Consider the following 19,856-nt stretch of genomic DNA (forward strand, 5'->3'; position numbering starts at 1 on the left):
GCGGCAGATGTTTTCTAGGCTTATTGAAGTTTTCACTTTGTAGGGTATGTGAATGTTGAGTCGCTACGTTATGCTCCTGAAACTAATAAAATATTGTTTGTGAACTGTAATTTAAATTTTAAAAGCAGGACTTGAAGACTGGTGCTCTCAGACTTGTGACACAGGCTCTGCACATTACAGATATGTTACACTTTGCTTTCAGGTGTGCTATCTCATTGACTGGCAGGGCAGTTTGATGACAAACGAACAGCCGTTCCATTAGTCCTGCTCTGTAAATGAGGATCTTCAAGGGAAGCACTCCTGGTCACCTGCTCCATTAGAGGCAAAGACCAGATCAGGATACCCGGTTTCAATTAAACTGGCTATATTGCCTTACCTGGTGAACCTCTATGGTCCCAGAGAAAACAAAGCTGGACAAGTTCTCACTCTTTTTCAGAAACAGGTTATAGTAACTTCCACATGGCTTGGCTTCATCTCACTGCCCCTTTCTACCAAATTAGTAATAGCTGTAATTTATTATGCATCTATTCATTATCCTATTTCTTATTGCAACCCTATACAAAAATAATTATTACAACCCCATGCTACATATGAGGATATAGAGGCTTTGATATAAGGCTCAAGATCGCAAAAGTAATGGCAAAACCTTATGGAATCCTAGACTCTTGACTACTCATTCAGGAGTACACATTTGCTGAACAATCACTGTACTCCAGGAATTTTGTTAAGTCCTGTGTGTGTATTGTAGAGTGGTGACTTGAACACACATCCCTTCATTATAGAGAGTACAGTCCAGAGGAGGAAGATAGGGCAATTGAATACATAATTACCCAAATGAATGTGCAGCTACAAAATGTGGTGTGTGCTTGAAGAAGCTCAAGGTACTATAGGGGGAAGTAGTAAGGAAAATCAGAATGACCCTCTTGTTAGGTTTTTCTCTTCATCCCTACTGTTTGCCCATTTTTCCAGAATTTTACCAGAAGGAAAGGATGTAAATCCTTTCCTTCTCCACAGAATTTGTCCTGATCCTCCTGCTGGAAATAACTGCTCCTCGTTCTGGAGTCCCAGAACCCTGTATGACTAGCTTGCATTTTAGCTAATGGTAAATGTGTTTTGTTTCTTTTCAGAAGGAATGTTAAGTCCTTGAGGCCTGGAACCTTTTCCATTTTCATCCCCCCAAATGCCTAGTAATAAAGTTAATACAGACTAGAATTCAGTAAATATGTGTCAAATAAATGGATGCCAGTTAACACCTACATGCTCAAGCAAATGTAACAAATTGCTAAAAAATGTTGATCTGCCTTTACAGCTAAGTTTCTTTCATAAGTGGTTTGTGCGGCTTACCACAACAACACACACAATGGTGCTGGAGACGGAATATGTGAGCATGAGAATCAGATTTGTCCTGGTTTCCTGGCAAATGTGGTTAAAAGGGAAACGCATTTTATCTCTTTTGTTTACTTCTATACTCTATCCATTCATTTCTTTATTACTTGATGAAGAGTTAATGAACTCTTAGCAGTATCTCACGGGAAGCAAAGGCTATTTGATCGCTAATTTCTAAAAGGCATTTCTTACTGGAACTTCACATTTCAAGAGGACTCCAACTGAGGCAATATATCTATAGGAAATGGAAAAAGGGTTTCATTGTTTGTTTTTTTAATGAAACCCAAGCATATATTTTAAAAATTTTTTTTAAAGATTTATGCCCTCAATAGAAAAGGCCTCATGACAATCCAGAAAGAAAAAAGCAACTGAGTAGAAAATGATGGCCTGACCATTTGAAAAGGCAATTGACACATCAGAAAATACCAATAGTCAATACATGAGTGATAAAGAGTTCCTCTTCCATTGTGATCGCAGAAATGCAAATTATAAAAAAAGTAATGATTTTCCCTCCATTGCAATGGGAAGCATTTAATTAAATTACAATACATAGGGGGAGGGAGTGTAAACTGGCAAAGCCCTAGTGTTGATTTGGGAACACCTGACAACAATTCTTTAATTTATATTTTATTGTTTATGCTATTACAGTTGCCCCAATTTTTCCCCCTTTGCTCCCCTCCACCCAGCCTCCGCCCCCTCAGACAATCCCCACATGTTGTCCTAGTCCATGGGTCATGCATATATGTTCTTTGGCTAATCCCTTCACCTTCCTTCATCTCTTTCTCCTCTCCTCCATCTTCCCTTCTGACAGTTGTCACTCTGTTCCATGTTTCTATGCTACTGATTCTATTTTACTCATTAGTGTATTTTGTTCATTAGATTCCCCATATAAGTGAGAGCATATGGTATTTGTCTTTCACTGACTAGCTTATTTCACTTAGCATAATAGTCTCCAGGTCCATCCATGCTGTTGCAAAAGGTAGGAGTTCCATCTTTTTTACTGCTGCATAGTATTCCATTGTGTAAATGTGCCACAGTTTTTCTTATCCACTTGTCTACTGATGGGCACTGAGGTTGCTTCCAGGTCTGGGCTACTTTAAATAATATTGCTGTTAACATAGAGGTGCATATATTCTATTGAATTGGTGCTTTGGGATTCTTAGGATATATTCCCAGAAGTTGGATTGCTAGGTCAAAAGGCAGTTCCATTTTTTTATTTTTTGAGGAAACTCCATACTGTTTTCCACAGTGGCTGCACCAGTCTGCATTCCCACCAACAGTGCACTAGGGTTTCCCTTGCTTCCACATCCTTGTCAGCACTTGGTTTTTGTTGGTTTATTGATGGTGGCCATTTTAGCAAGTATGAGGTGATATCTTATCCAAGGGTGTAATGTTAAAATGCAAAATTATGGTCATGTGCAGTCTTTCAGTGGCCTAGACTGAAAGGCTCCTGAAAGTGTGGCCCATGAACTTACAGCTCAGAATTCCCTGGGATGTTTGCTAAAATCCTAAGAGATTCTGATTTTGAAGTTGTGACCTGGGCCTCAAAGTTTGCATTTTTAAATTGCTTTAGTAATTCTAAGACACATTAAAGTTTGAGAGCCACTGGACTATAGAAACATTTGATTTAACCATGAGCCAATGAATTCTTTAAGAAATGTGTAACTTGCATCTACTATATTGTTCTAATCGAATCTATTCAATTAGATAAAAAGAAACTTGTTGGGAAGTTATAACAGGAGTTTTAAAAAAGATTTTATTTATTTTTAGAGAGGGGGAAAGAGGGAGAAAGAGAGAGAAAGAGTAACAATGATGTGAGAGAGACACATCAATCGGTTGGTTGTCTTTCACATTCACCCCAACAGGGGACAAGGCCCACAACCCTGGCATGAGCCCTGACTGGGAGTTGAACATGCAAACTTTCGCTTTGCAGGATGACACCCAATCCACTGAGCCACACCAGTCAGGTTTGGGGCAACACAGGAATCCTTATAGATGTCCAAATATAACAAAAAAAAAATTCCCTTGGGTGGTATGGGAACTAGAAATGTGAACAGGAACTGAGAGTCCTCTTTTCCACTCTGAGAGCCCATGCGATTCCCCCTCTACCCCTGCCTCTGCTTGTCTGTGCACACATGCTGCCCTCTGCCTTCTAAGGGGCTGGCTCTGAACCTCTGTACGCTCAGAACTAGCAGATAGAGAACTCAAGAATTGCTGTCCCAGTCCCTGCTCTACAAAATTGTTTAAATCAAGCACCCAACACTGACAGAAACTTCCTTTCGGACCGTTTATTCAACTTACCAAGTAAGAAAGGGAATCTGATGGACCAGCTTGTGCCAGGTCTCTCAATCACCCAGCAGCCTTTAGAATAGGTCCCTTAACATCAGGACCCATCTAGAAGGGAAAAGGGACATTGTGTAGAAAGGCAGCATGAGCTGAGTATGGGAGCCTTCCCCTCAGATAGAGTGCTTGTTCACCACTGAGACTGACCTCTGTAAAACATCTATGCTCAGCTGTTTGGAGAATTCAAATATGACTAATTTCCTCCCTTATGCTTCCACGGGTTCCCCTAAAGGCTGATGGATAGGCAGACGAGGGCCAAAGACTACCTCCTTATTTCCAATGCAAAAGCCACTTGAGAGCTTCAGTTTAAGAAAAGAGCTGTTGTAAATAAGGTAGAAATATAGAAAAGGAAATGAAGCTCCAGGGAATATAAATGCAGGAGAATAACATCTTCATGTAGAAAAAAAAAAAAAACTTGGAGGAGACAGAAAGGACTCAGCTTGAGCATGATCTGGACTAGATACTTTAAACAAACAAAATATGTAGTTTCTGTGTACTTGAATTCTTACTAAAATGCCTAGGCTATCATTCCTTGGAATATTCTATCATAAACAGTGTTGTCTTGGTTGTCTTATAAAATAAACTAACATATCAAACAAAATCAAATAAACAAAAAAGGAAACAAAATAAACAAATGTCGATTTTATGCATGAAGTTCTGTCCTTTACACCTGAAATCCACTGTTATGTCTTCTTAGTTTGCATCTAATGGTTCCTTTAAAGCACTATTAATCTTCTTTATTCAACAGTCAAGTTACATTACCATAAATAAATCCTATGGCTCACATGGATAGTTATAATGATTTATTGTTAGCCTTAGTGGCAAAAATCTGTGTTTCTTTGGATGTGAATGTTCTTTATTTTCAAAATGTTCTTACTTCTGGCTGGTTTCTTTCTCATATTTGTAGAATTCTCTGCAGACAATACAGTGCAACTCAATATAATCCTTATTTGCTTATAGAGGTAAATGAGTTGCTGTTCAGAAACCAAGGCTCCTATTCTAATTAGAAGTTTATTTTCAGGCTTTCAATGTACTTCCTATGAAGAACTAGTATAAATTAGTTTTGATTCAGCAAGGTGTTACTTTATTAAATAATTCTCTAGGATTAAAAAGAATACATTATTTTTCACTTCCTTGATTTTAGTTGCATTTTAATATGATTCTAAATTAGATGTGATTTTAGGAGGTTTTTGACTCCCTGGATTAGCTAGTATGATGGTAGATTTATAGACTCTTTAATTTGTGTTATTATAACAAAGCCCAGAGTGCCTAGAGTTAGAGGTAGAGTTAAATGTTGGGATCTTAATATGTCAAGTTGGAACTTCAGGTTTTATAAGAACATCAAATAACTTATGTAACAAATAAAGAAGGTAGCAAATTCATGCTCAAAATGAAGTAGATTCCACAGGTTTAGACAAGCAACTTTTGAGTATTTCCTCATAGAAAATTTATCATTGGATGTCCAGGTAATCTCTTGTTATTTATTTATTCATTTGATTTTAGTGTTGACATTATTACAGATGTTCCCTATTTTCCTCCCCTTCACCCCCTTCCACCCAGCCCCCTGCTTGCCTTCACCACTTATCTCTTGAAGTTCCTTCAAAATTAAGTCACCACATGCAAATGGTTCAGACAGAACATCTACTGAATTACATATTTTCAATGATATGGAATAAAGTATTCCAAAATCAGTATGCTAGGAAGGATAGATTCTCTGCCATTTGAGATCTTTCCGCATTATATTTAATTTGTCCTGATACTTAAAATATGCTTTTTTTAAAGAGTCCTTATGAATGATAACCAAAGTAGGGTATAGACTGTGATGACAAGTTTTGTGGGAAGTACGCTCATTTCTTACTTGGGCCAGCAATATTCTCTCCCATTGCTGAATGACACAACACTTTTTGAACTGATCTTTGATTAAATTCAGTATGCCACTTAAATATATTCTGTTTTGAGCTTCTCATTAATTTGGTCACGTGTGGTAGAAGAGCTTGATCTGTAGAATCTAACGTATCTATAATGGGCTCCTGGTGTTTGCACTTAGTTAACCTCTCTGAGACTGTGTTTCTCCTCTTTAATGTAGCTATAACGTAGCATTCTTGAGACAACTTGCTCCCTAGGGTTTACTTATCCTCCATGTAGAAGCTAGCTCAGCAATAGTGGTTTAGTATGTGTGAAGTCCCTCCTTGTCTTCTATTTCATAAGTTGTAGGATAAAAGAGTACTCAAGATCAAGCTATAAAAGTTTTATTTTAATAAAGAAAATAAGGGCATGTGATGAACAAGCTCACACATCATCTTGGTCATTGATGAAGTCCCACACACCGATCCCCCCAACCCAAATTCAGAAACCACTGAGTTAGTCACAGCAGAGAGAACTCGAAATGACAGCTGATTCTCAACCCCAGAATTAGACATGCTTAACCACCTGGTCACAGGCCATGATCTATACCTGAAAACTTGAATTAGTGTGTCTGTGAAAAGACCAGACTATGTGCATCCCCTGAGGGGATGTACCCTAAAGAAAGAAAAGGAGAGGGAAAGAGGGCCACATACCTCCGCTTCCTTTTTCCAAAGCCATGACTCAGATGCCATTCATTCTTTCCAAAGAAAAAACAAATGAGGGAGGTTGTCAGTCCTGGGGCAATGCAGGCTGTGCAAGGGATCACCCTGCACATGAAAGAATAACCAGGAGGGCTTCAGCCTCACAGCCTGTTGCTTTGCAACTTTGTGAGCCCACATCCTACCTTCCACTGCTTCCTTTGTCTTCCTCTAGCCATGGCCTCCTTTCAGACCATCATGTTCAACCTTGCACTTGCTGCTCCTTCCCCTCTAAATGCTCTTCTCCCAGCCCTTGGCATGGTGCCTTTTTTATCAACACTTTGTTTTCAGTTCAAATGTCATGCCTCAGAGTCTTTCTCTGACAACCTTACTAGGAATCCCTCTATTTCCCACTCTCTTTCTCACTCATTACCCCGTGCTTTTCCCTCATAGCAGGTACCACTCTCTAAATAAGCTCTATGTGCTGTGCATCGCTTAAACACACTGAGCAGTGGCTGCCACAAAATAAGTGCATAAATATTTATGGAATGAATCATAATAGATGGATGCATCATTAATTCAGTAAATCCTTTTTTTAGGGCTTATTATACACTAAGTTTTGTGTAAACTTCTAAAAACGTTAAGGTGAACAAGACAAGTTTACTTAAATCATAGGGCTTTTTAACAGGGAAATCAAGTATGTAAATATATTCTTATAAGGAGTGAGTACAGGGTATTGTGCAGCTAAACAGTAAGGGGGTCTTCTCTAGATAAGTGGTCAAAGGAGGTAAGATTTGGTATATCAGGAGTTTCCAATCAAACGTGGGGTGGAAGTATCTTACAGGTAGTATAGGGCATGTGAGTGGAGAGGCTTGGTAGTGTGAGAGTACATTTTAATTAAATGAGTTATAGACAGGAAACTTGTGACATTTGGGATGCATAATGCATTATGAGGGAGTGATAAGAAGTGGAGAGAGATATATATGCAGGAGCCAGCTTATTTATGCTATTCTAAGAAGTTTGGACATGGCCTGGAATTCTTATAGACAATTTAAATTTTAAGTATGGCTGTGATAAAATCAGATTTGTGTTTAAAAAACAGTACAGAAAAGAATGAGATTAGGCAGCATTAGAAATCAGTGGGAAAATTATGAGACCATTCAATTATCTGGGCAAGGAGTGAGGATAATTTGCTTTATTTTGGATAAAAACCCTGCATCATAGATAAGTGTATAAATTACTATAACTCAACATTGCTTAATAACATGTTTACATGACCTGATGTGCAGGTGTGCATTGGGCTCTTCGCCCATCCTATGGAGTTCGTGTAACTCAATGATCATGCAAACCCTCTCTCCTGATGAAAGGACTTAAGTGCTAAGAGAGAAACAAAACCATAAGCAATGGTCAGAACTCCAAGGCAGAGACAACCCTTCTATCTCACCTCTCTGAGTGTGTGCTTCCAAGAAGGAAAAAAATCTCAAAGACCAAGAGGATCTCACTCATTCCCCACATGACCATCTCTTCTTACTTGGGCTGGCTACATAACTTGCAGGGTTTGGCGCAAAATGAAAATATAAAGTAACTTGCTTTAATAAAATTATTAAGAATTTCAAGACAGCTGCAGCAGAGTATTAAACCAAGAGCCCCACTGAGCCTGGGGCTCTGTGAGTCAGCACAGATCATATGCCCAAGACCAGGGTCCTGGTCCTTATGGGCTTTCTCTAGGGCCCAGGATCCTCATTAATTTGATTTTTTTCCTGGGGACATCTGCCATGTGCACTACTATACTGATCCTGATTTTTGGATTGCAATTCTTCTGGTACTGGGCTGAGAACATTCAAGAATCAGGGGGATTCTCAGCAAGGCCAGGTAGAGCGACAAGCAGCTGGGTGGGAACAGGTGCTCGGGACTCAGAGAGCTCAGTTTCAAGTCCTCTGTATCACCACTGGCCCTTGGAAAAGGTAGGAAACTTCCCTGTACTTCCATTCTCTGATCAGCAAAGTGGGAGTGACAAGAATAGGAGTGTTATGAGGATTAAATAAGTTGGTTCACGTAAAACACTTGGCAAATGAATGACACGTGGCAAGTGCTTGGGTAGGTTTTTTTTTTTTAATTACTGTTTTGATGATTATGTTCTGGAGAGTAAACTCTCCTTGGTTCCATGTAGCATAAGTATTAACATTCACGGTGAGGTTTGTCATTCGATGAGCAAAAATACTTACTTTTAATGTAGCTCAATTTGTCAGTTATTTACATATTTTTTATTTTCTGTGTTTTAGATAGTTTTCCTATTCTAAAAACATAATGATATTGCATTATCTTTCTCTTCAGAAAAGTTTATACTTTTAATAATTTTTGTGTGATATTTGATGGGAATCCAACTTTTTTCTCTGTAGAGACTGCACTCCTTTTCTATCTTCTCCCTGCACCCCAGTGTGACCAGTGAGCCAGCCACTCTTGTCTTACTTGCTCTTTCTGGGATTTGACTCTGGGGCTTTGCACATACTATTTGCTTGTCTAGACTTCTCTGCCCCTAGATATTATGCAGATGGCCCACCAATCTTCTCTATGTTCCTACTCAAATATTCCATTCTCATTCAGGCTTTTTTTTTTCAGTTGAGATGTTCTTTATATTCTATTTTTCATATTCAGTATAAAACATCTTTCTATTTTTTCCATTTTTCTGCATGATTATAGCTTATTTCTTGTTTTTATTGTTGTTTAATTACAGTTGTCCCAATTTTCCCCCGGTTGCTCTCCCCTACCCACAACCCCCCCCTCAGTCAATCCTCACCCTGTTGTCCATTACCTTGGGTGCTTCATACATGTTCCTCATCACTGAGGCTTTTGAAGTGTAAAATTACAACTATCACCCTCCTCCACCACATACACACACATGCCTACTCACTCTAACATTTCAGTCTGCATTTTTGGCACAAAATTTAGTTGTCAAAGGAAACACTAAATATTTAAAATTGATTGATTGATTGATTGATTGGTTGATTTGAGGGGTGGGCAGAGAGAGAGATTGATTTGTTGTTCTGCTTATTTATGCATTTACTGGTTGCCTTTTGTATGTGTCCTGACAGGAGATTGAACCCATAACTTTAGTATATCAGGAAGGAGCTGTTAACAAACTGAGCTACCCGGCCAGGGTTAAACTTATTTTTTTTTAATTGTCTTAGTCCTTTCACTGGAATGTAAAGTCCACAGGGACGGGAATAATGTTGTTGTTTTTTTTTTCTGTTGTTGTACTATATTCTCAATTTCTAGAACAATATCTCTTCCTTAGAGGATTTCATTATTCTCTTTCCAGAATACCTTATAACAGCTACGTCTTGGGTTTCATCTTCCAAGTAGAGTAGTGGGAATTTTAGCTCCACACATGTACTGACTGAGGCATTTGTGCAGGAAATCTCTGGGTGACTTTTCTGTTCCATCTAAAGTGAAAGCCCAGGCAGAGAGCACTCCCAGTCTTTCTCTCAGTCAGATGGATTTTTTTTACAGTTTACACACCAAAGGCTGTGTGTGTGGTTGGTGTCTCTGACCCCGCCTTGCCCTATTCTCTGGTTGCAGGCTTTGTCTCTTCTTTCCTATTTTACCATATTTGTTAAAAGCCAGGCCTCACTACCAACAATCGAGACATTTTCCCAAGGGCTAGGGCTCCAAAATTTTCCCTTAATTTTCTAGTTTTTTTGCCATGCATTTAAAAAATATGTTGAAAGCATTTAAAAGAGAATTGCAAAGGAAACAAAAACAAAAGGGAGAGGGGCCTATAGGACATAGCAACCAATGGTAACAGTTAGGATCCACATTGTGACCCAATGGCAGTGCGTACTTGTAAGTATTTTAGGATAATTGTTATTAATGTTTCAAGGTATGATAGTGTTCCTATGGCTATGTTTAAAATGAGCTCCTATCTTTTATAAATCTATTATGAAATATGTATGTTTACAGATAAAATGATATGATAGCTAAGAGCTCTTTGAAATAATCCGTGTGAGTTTGCGTGAGCAGGCGTATAGAGGAAACAAGCTTACCATGAAATTGTTGATGACAATGATGGGATACATTGAGTTCATTTGATATATTCAAAAATTTATAAAATTAAAAATATAAACATTTTAAATTATATTAAAACAAACTTCTCCAGCATTCTAGTCTCTCTGTGCCAATAGTTTCCCGTCTCATTGGCAGAAACTAATGTCTCCAAATTTTCACTCAAGAAAAAAGGAAGTTATCAAAGGCTATACATCTAATCATGACTTTCACTCATGTATCCTTTTCATTATTCAAAAATAAGTTATCATTGCCTACTGGAGTTTCTCTAAAATAAATCCTATAGATGCTTACTGTTTGCAGGCAGAGAGAGTCCAGAAGACAACAGGAAGCATGAAGAGGGCTACTTGTCAGAGGTGGGGTAGGAAAGACTTCTGGAAAGACTTGGCCCTCTGTTCAGTCTCTGAGGTTATCTAGATGAAAAGGGAGAGAAAATACACCTAACCAATCCTCTACACTAACCTGTCTACCAGCTAACAATTGCACATGCTTACCAGATGCCAAAACTTGAACTATCTACTGTATATTGCTATTATATTCGAATTATTTTTTCAAAGCCTCAAATGAGGTATTCTAATTCTTCCCTTTTAAGGTACAGGAGACAAGTAATTCTTCTAAATTCACAGAGCTGGTATTCCAGAATCACTGATTCTAAAAAGTCATGTTATTTTATCAACACTAAGTCATAAAAAAAATTTCAAAAGCCAATGACTTTATGTTCATGCTGCAAAATAGTGAAGACAGCAAGACAAGCAATAACATGTGCTTCATGCATAAAAGGAATAATTAAGAGTTTTTGTCTACATTGTGATAAAATGTATAGTTAAAAGTAAAAAGCTTTATTATAATTGGTTTGCCTGTACAAAGTTACTTTCCTGTAATTTGTTTTACCACTGTCCCCCAAACAAAAACTTTAGCATCATGTGTTATCAGTGTCTGAATGGTACCTTACATTTAGGTAGACTAGGTTTTACATGTAGACACATCCTAGAAGGGGCAGTGCGAAAAGTGGCAGAAATCAGGATGTATGATGTATGTGGTTGAGCCATAGTGAGTGGTGGAGCATTTAGAATGTGGCAATCTCCATATAGCACATGGCCAAGTGACATCTTGTAAGAACAGAGGATCTGAGGACATGAAGTTATTAACTGCTTTTCTGAGTTGTGCCCTGTCTGTTCTATGACATGTAAGCTTGACCTGGAAGCCGTCCAGTCCTCTAGCTGTCAACTTATGCTAGACATGAATAGCATCTTTTAATGCTCATGAGGATATAAAGCATTAATATGTTACACAACATGGATTGTTTAAAAGACTTCTTCTAATATACGACGTCTGTCTGGAAAAAAGTCCAGTCATTGTAATGTAATAAGAACAGATGTTTCAGAAGGCTGTGGCTATGGGCAACTGGTGATTGGCAGCTTCATCAGGACAATGCACCCATCACATCTCCTGCAGAGATTTTTTTGCAAAACATCAAATCACCCAGGTGACTCAGCTCCTCTACAGCCCACATATGATACTCTGTGACTTCTGGTTTTTCCTAAAATTAAATAACTTTTGAAAGGGAAGAGATTTCAGACTTCCAATGTGATTAAGGAAAATATGACGGGACAGCTGATGGGGATTGAAAGAACTATATGAGGTCCCAAGGTGCCTACTCTGAGGGGGACTGAGGCATCATTGTCTTATGTACAATGTTTCTTGTGTCTTGTATCTTCTTCAATAACTGTCTCTATTTTTCACATTGCATGTCTGGATATCTTCTGGACAGACCTCGTATAGTTCAGTATCCATGCCTAATAATGATGGTAACATCTTGAGCTTGTATTCTAGATGACATCTGTGCCCTCAAAAACCTGTTTATATACAATGCAATATGTTGTTGTGCTGTTTTCAGTATCGATGATGGAGAGCAGCCCATTAGGGAGCCCTGTAGCAGGCAGCCCTGACATTTCATCTGCTAAAACGCAAGGGGTCAGGATGGGGGTAAATAAATGCCTATTATTTCACACACATTGGCAAGAAGAAAAAACAAGTGCCGCTTGTCTTTATAAATTGTGCTGTTAACCCTCCACGTTTATAGCACACATTTTCAATTATACCCATTATGATGTATTTAGCTACAGGGCAGTTTGCATTCTTTAAATATGTTGAGAGCAGTTATGATTTAGCTAGTGCTCATTTGTTGTCTATTGCTTGATTAACCATGCTGCATTGTCTTTGTCCTGTTTTGCATATCGGATGAATAAGAAATTCTGGCTTTAAATATGCTAAATCAGTGGTCCTCTGCCCTGGAGATTTTTAAAACACACGAGTGCTTGGGCTTCACCCACAAGAGATTCTGATTTAAATGGTTTGGGTTGGGGGGCTGGGAATTAAGTGTCTATAAAAGCCTCCCTTGTGATTTTCATGTGCAGCTAGGATTAAGATTCTCATGGGTCCAGTAGATCTGAATGAAGATGACTTCAGTTGTCATACTTAGAGAGAGAAAGGGCCAGACTCAAAGCTTATCACTGATGTGGTTAGCTCTCCAAACTGGAGATGTTTTAAGAGCAGCAGGGGTTGTGGTGAGAACAGGAAGTAGAGGGTACTGGAGATAGTCCCTAGGAATCAGAACTATTGCATAGGCTACAGGCAGTGCATGGGGCCTGCCACAGAGAGAACATGTTTATTTGCCTGGACTGCCATCCTAGATAGTGCATGCAGACACAGGCATGAGTTATGCCTTCTAAAATCTATGTTAAGGGCTTACATATAAAGAATTTTAAGTTAAGCGGTTAGTTATATATGTATTACCCTTGCCAAATGCTTTAAATCCCATTTAATTAGGCTTTCTTAACAGCTGTCCTGTGAGTTGGCTCCACAGAATTACCCACAGAGGACAAGCAAGAAAATTGAAGCTCTGAAAGGTTAAGTGCATTGCCCAAGGTCATAATGCAATTCTGTAATGAGCTGGGATTAGAAATCAGAGCCCTGGAGGTCTTGGCTGTTGCCAGAGCCATTGAATTTGGCCTCAGTTGCAAAGTGAATGATGATTATGAAAATTTAAGAATATAGAATTCATTTTTTCAGGCAACATTTCAAAATGAAGGAAGTATATGGATGTCCTGGAGCCTATTTTCAGCATTCCTGGAAAGTTTAGCAGAAAAGCTTTTCAGTTTTGTTTAATTTCATACAGGCTCAGTGTTAATGTTGAAGTACTTGAGCTAGGCTGGGCAGGGATTCTGGGGGAGGAGACTGCTCTTGATGTATCTGCTCTATATATAGGACATCAAGATAAATAGGAAGGAAGTACATGAAAACTTCCCACTCATCGTTTTTCTAGGGCATTGGGTTTTTCACCACTTAAGCCCTTCATTTCTCCTTGAACAAAGAGAGAGCATACTGGATTGATGGCCTTTGGATAACTCATACAAAGTTTATATTATCATTTCTGAGTGCTTATAAAACTATGGAGACCACATTATTATCCATCCATCAAGTTTTACTTCTGCTTCACTGGGAGACTTAATGATGCATGTATATATGTTTCAGTATAACTCATGGCACCTAGGTGCGTCTCCTACAAGTAGCAGACTCCCAATAAATATTCATCAACAATGACAACACTGTATATGGCACGTGCTTCCTTCCCTCTGAGAACTTGGGGTCACAGTATCTATTTCTCCAAATTTAAGTGGAAGATAGTTGTGCTGGGGGTGAGCCTAGATTTGTACCTTTTCTGTAAAGAAAATCAATTCTGAATCTTAATAATGGTTGTGAATAAACTAGAGTGTTATTCTGTTGGGAATAATTAATGAGTAAAGATAATGTACTTTGGGGGTATTTAACGCTGAAACCCAGGCTGCCTAACATCACACTGTGATCTCTGTCTGTGGAATTGACTTTGCAACAGACTACTTAATGACCATTTAGAATTTTTGCCAAGTGAAAGTTGTTTGCTCCTCACATCCATGCTCCACTTTGAGAAAACACCAGTTCTCTTTAGTTACATAGTATCTATTTGTGATGTTTCTATCCTAGCAATACATAAAGTAGCTCCCGCTGATTATTTTGAGGTAAACCCTATACTCTCTTTCCCTTGAATTTTTTATTTAATGATTCACGAGCTAGTGTGCTTGGAGCACACAGCAGTCTTCTTCAGATGCACGAACTGCCGTCTCAAGCAGAGTTCTGTGGCAAGAAACAAAAAGGTCCAGTAATCAGATTGAATAGATAACATTAGGAACAGCAGTGTAGTCTTCCTTTTCTATACATTTGAAATGTAGCCTTATACTGCAGTGAAAAACAAAATGTGTATATTTCTTACATTCACATTGTGTGGTGATCTTTTTCTGAGAGTTCATATAATTCTTCATACAAACTAAGGCACTTCTGAAAGGAGTGAATGAGCTATTAATATCTAAGCCAGCATAATAGACAATAACTCTGCCTTCCCTTAGCAAGCAAGATGTGTGATCACTTTATCCATTCCTCTCCAATGATATGAGAAGATGGTTGGTACCAATTGTCTGGCAATCATAGTTTAATTTACCGGGGACATGGAATGATTTTAAGTCATTTATGGTCTCCTCGATGCTCAGGACATGGACGAGACCCAGCACTGAATAGAAGAGTAGTTTGTGTCATATTTTTCTTTTGATTAGAAACAGCCTCAACTGTTGAAACTTTTACCTATAGAGAACATTGTCTATAGCAGGCACTTTGTACATGCTTTACATACAGTAACTCGTTTAATTTTTACAGCAACCATGTGAAATAGAAACATTTGTTTGACCTGTTTTACAGCCAAGGAAGCTGAGGCTTAGCAAGACAAAAGGAACTGCCTGAGTCCAGTAGGTGCTAGGGTTGTAACACAACCCCAGACAGTATTTCATCTGTGGTTGTTTTTATGGTGTGATCTTAAATATCATTGGTGCCACCTTTTTACTTCAAGATCAGTGAGGTGAATAATCAGCAGATTTCCATTTTTTTCTGTTTAATGGTAACTTATAAGTGTAAGTGGGGAGGAGGGACAGAGCACCAGGTGAGAATGAAGCCTACTGAGGCTAATCAGCCTTAAAGACTATTGGTGCCATGAAGCCAAATGAATTATTGAGATTTATTAGACCTATTAGTAGTGGAGATATTTGAGAAACAAAGGAAAGATAGAGAGGTCATATTTTTTTAGTATCTCCCAGCGGAGTTCTGAAGATTGGTGGTGAAATAACTGCCAGGCATTGCTGATAAATATTCATCCCACTTCTACTTTGCACATCCACCTGTTTATAGGGTCCCTCCCTGGTGTTCATATCCAACCCTGTTTCTCCTGTCAGCCACGCTTATGTTCACACGCTCCACCATGCTCTGCTTGCTCTGCTGCTGCTCTCACACTCCGAACCGGTTGGAAACATAGGGGATCAATTCTTTACTGCAAATTGTCGTTGAATAACCCGGCACCAGTGCTCAACATTCACGATTCCTCAATTCTGGGTGATGCGCCCCAAGCTCACTTGGCTGTGAATCACCCAGAAATCCTCCTTACATACTGACTTTCTCCACCTTTCCTACCTTCTTTTTTGGAAAGGTGGGTATAGACGTTCACAGTGAATCTATGTGTATCCCTGCACGTTTGGAGCCCACTCATGTATTTCCTGTTAAATATAGTTTTTTGATCTTTAAATTGGCATCTTTTCTAAATGTCATTTCTTTTGACTGTAGTAACTTAATTATGCCTGATGACTTAGTGATGATAAAATATGCATAAATTAAAATTGAATTTAGACTAGTTGTTTATGAGCCGTAATCATGCTTGAGCAGTAGTTTATATTTGCAAACAGGCAATTTAATTTATTGCAATTTTTCATAGGCCTAATGAGGTTGGAAGCATCAGTCACTAAGCCCCACAAAGTCTGTTTTTATTGACACTAAAGCCTTCTGTGAACAGGGTACTTTTGAAGAATTTATTACAAAGGAAGAGTTATCCTTCGGGAATAACAAGAGGACCTGCTAAGTGGACTCCTCCCTGGAATGCCCTCTCTTTATCTTTATCTTACTATGAAGTTTCTTTTATGGAAAAAAGAAATCATGGGTTTTGATGTCTGTTTAGGAGCAGTTTTAATTCTAGTTAGGTGACTTTGTGCAAATCAAATGCACAATATCTCCTTCTCTCTGTTTTCTTATTTATAAAATTGGCATAGTAATAATAATGATAGTAATAATACCAACTTCCTAAAACATTGTAATAGTAAAATGAGATATCGTGTGCCAAATGCCCAGAAGTGGATGTGATGTAGATTAAGGTCATAATACTTAGAAACTTCCACTACATCTTACACACATATGTAATACAAATGCATTCTACCTGCAAAGCCACTGTCTTTCCTTCTCAACCTTCACCTTCACACCTATAGGATATGAAAATCATTGCAACTAGTTTTCCCAAAGCTTGAAATAGTTGACCTGGAATTACACCGTGAAGCAGAATACCTGAGTGTGGGGTGCACTGTGCATGTGTTTGTGTGTGCGTGCACGTGTGTATGTGGTGTGAAGGAGGAGGTGCCCCTCCTGTTCTCTCTCAGTGGAATAAAGGCGGCCTCTGCATTTGTCTGTTTCCTTTGGTAACACTCGGACAGAACACACCCACACCCACACTACCCGTGTGTGCATCCTAAAGGTAAACAGTGACTTTCAGAGTAAGTGCAATATAATTGGAATTGACTGAGAGTGGGGAGCAGACCTTTTCCCAAAAGCGTACTTATTTACAAGTGTCCCTGCCCAAATGAACACAGCGTTAATATTATCATGCAGAACCATTGTGATTAACACTTTATTTTTTTCCTGTTAATGCCCTTTCTCTCTACTTCTTACAGGGCCTTAACTGCATTCCAAAAGGAACCAATTACAGCATTCCTGTCTGTCAAGTACTAGTAGTATATGTCTTTTGACTATTTAAGCATTGGCTATCAGGAAAAAGGTGGCTCATTCAAACAGGGCCACCAGAGACAATGAAATGGGTAATTTACAAAGCAGTGGACTCAATGAATGTGAACTTACAGTACCTGGACTAGTGACAGCCTGGAGCCTGAAAGCTCATAGGACAGTTAGTAGAACTCAGAGGAAGTAGTAGTAGGAGGGTTCCACTCCATAGGAACTGTGGCTTCTGATAGGGTGGGGCGCAGACTTGCAGTGATCCAGAGGAAGAAATCTGGTGGAGTAAACTACTTGATTTCTCTCTCTTCTCTTGCCATCATTTTTCTTCCATTGTGTGTCTCATTCCTCATTGGCCAAAACTGACCAGAAGCCAACAGATAAGCAGACTAATGATACACTCCTTCTATGGGCAGCCTCCTTGTTACAGAGCAGGTTAAATAAGGGTAACCAAAAATGGAACAGATGGAAAAGATCCCATACATGTTCTTGACATACAGTTCGAGATCATGAAATGTACCTTTTTTCCCTTAATCTCATTAAAATCATAGAAATTAATTTTAAAGGCCCTAATTCCTTGACAAAAACAAAAGGAGGGGGCCATCAGTGGGTGAGAGATTCGTGTATGGAAGACTTAATGGACAAAGAGTGAAGAGCAGAGAAGCTGATGATATCACAGGAAGCCGTGACCTAACTTAACAGGAATACGGTTGGAAGAGGAAGAGGAAGCCATCTACTCAGAAGACTTTTAGAACATTGGTGGCTAGTCTGATGGAAGACAGGAGAGAGCAGTGGGGCTGAAAAAAGTGGGTTATATAAAGCCTTTAAATAACCAGTAGACATGTAGAAATAGCAATATAATTATAAAAAATTGAAAGATGTTACAAAGTAAATTCTCATCAGTTATATCACAGAAAGTCAATAGATAATGTCTAAAGTTAATAAATCAAAAAGTAATGCCATAAGCATGTTCTTTATAGATTTAGAAGTAACCACAAAAGAACTAAATACAGAAACAGTTCACAATGTTTGGGAGGAGGGCAAGGAACGGGTTGTGGGTCAGTTGCTTCCCAATATGTCTCTTTGTAAAAATGATTTTTTAAAAACCATGTGCATAAATAATTTAATAAAGCCTCCTTTTAGTTCCCTTTCATTTCACTCCACTTAGTTTATTGGATTTCTAAAACTTTCCTTCTTAACATGATTAGGTCCATTATCTGTCCCAAACCCACACATTAATTCCATCTCCTCCTATACACACCACCTCCCCATTTTTCATAAGCGCCCTCTTGTGCATACACACAAGCCATACACACACATCAGCCTTCTGAATGCACTTCTGTGTCTTTCTCTATAAATCCTATGCATCTCAGAGCCTTTTCTCAGACAGTTTCTTTGGCTTGAAATGGCTTCAGCATTTTTTTTTCAGCCTTCAAGTCCCAGAATAAATTCTGCCTCCCCGCTGAGCTGTCCTTGCTTACCAGAGACACGAATGTTTATGCTCTATTCTGAATTTTCCTAACACTACACCCCAGTCTGACTCTTCTTGCTCTACAATTACTCAGACCTACTTGTATATCTATTGGTCCATTCTCTTTCTGTTTAATTGTAAGATGATGAATTGGTTTCTACATAGCTAACGTAATATGTTGCACATAGTAATTGAAACAGTTGATAACCACTATATCTATAATTGATTTTTTGTTGCTGTTGTTGATTCAGAAGGCATCTAAAGTTATAGAATGAATGCCGCAACACATAACGTGAACATCAGCTGCCCTTTTATCGAGGTGCCTATTAATACTTCTGCTTCTTAGCAAAACCATGAAATAGACAGTCTTCTGTCACAATTTTAGTGCTGCCTTCCTAAATTTCAATTATATACATATTGTCTCAGGTTATAAGGAATAGGAAATCTAATAAACTGATATCCATAAATATGTTACTAATGTAGTACTTTTTAAGAGTGTTTGCATTGTGAATAGTAGCCTGCAGAGGGAAATGCCTTACCTGAGAGAGTGACTCGCTACTAGTAAAATGGTAGGGCCCTGAGCTATTGTTCTGAGAGGAAAGAGGGTTTCTGTGGCCTCTCAGATTATGCCATGTAACTCTTATGCCTGAGGCAATATGGGTTCAGATTATTTTAAACACATTAAGACAGTGAGAAACAACCTTAGCATATCAGAACACATATATTTGAAACCACAATTTTAAGTGTAAAGTGTCTATCTCTATAAGATTGAGTATTACCCCCTGGTTTTTGCTTGTTATTTTCATTTCCCAGGCAGCCTTTCCACATGTTCTTACTCCAACTCTTTGTTTCTTTTTTTTTTTCTTTTCAGCTGCTATCTAACCCTGGGTTTTTCTCTGCAACCACATAAAAGGGCACTATAATTTTATTTTTTCTTTACTTCAGGAAATGCCACAATAAAACAGTCTCGATACAGGATCATCAATCAAGAAGCAGCTAATGGAGGTCAAGAATGCCCAGATACTTTATTTGAAGAGCGAGAGTGTGAAGATGTCTCATTGTGCCCCGTATACAGGTAATTAGTTACCTTTTTGAATAATCGTTAAACTGCAGTATAAATTATGACTTATTTTCTTTCATGT

The 19,856-nt window shown here is 38.6% G+C and overlaps 1 protein-coding gene across 3 annotated transcripts in view; it reads left to right on the plus strand.

The window, feature by feature from the left end:
• The window catches only part of THSD7B (thrombospondin type 1 domain containing 7B), an 865,484-nt gene that overhangs the window by 477,644 nt on the left and 367,984 nt on the right, over window positions 1-19,856 (plus strand). For all 3 annotated transcript variants that reach the window (XM_024569693.3, XM_045203176.2, XM_053918625.1), the window contains one exon: window positions 19,660-19,789. In XM_024569693.3, coding sequence (XP_024425461.2) covers window positions 19,660-19,789 — 130 coding nt within the window. The remainder of the gene's footprint in view (window positions 1-19,659; window positions 19,790-19,856) is intronic.

The sequence above is a fragment of the Desmodus rotundus genome, chromosome 2, assembly GCF_022682495.2.
Source record: "Desmodus rotundus isolate HL8 chromosome 2, HLdesRot8A.1, whole genome shotgun sequence".
In the NCBI taxonomy this organism is placed as follows: Eukaryota; Metazoa; Chordata; class Mammalia; order Chiroptera; family Phyllostomidae; genus Desmodus; species Desmodus rotundus.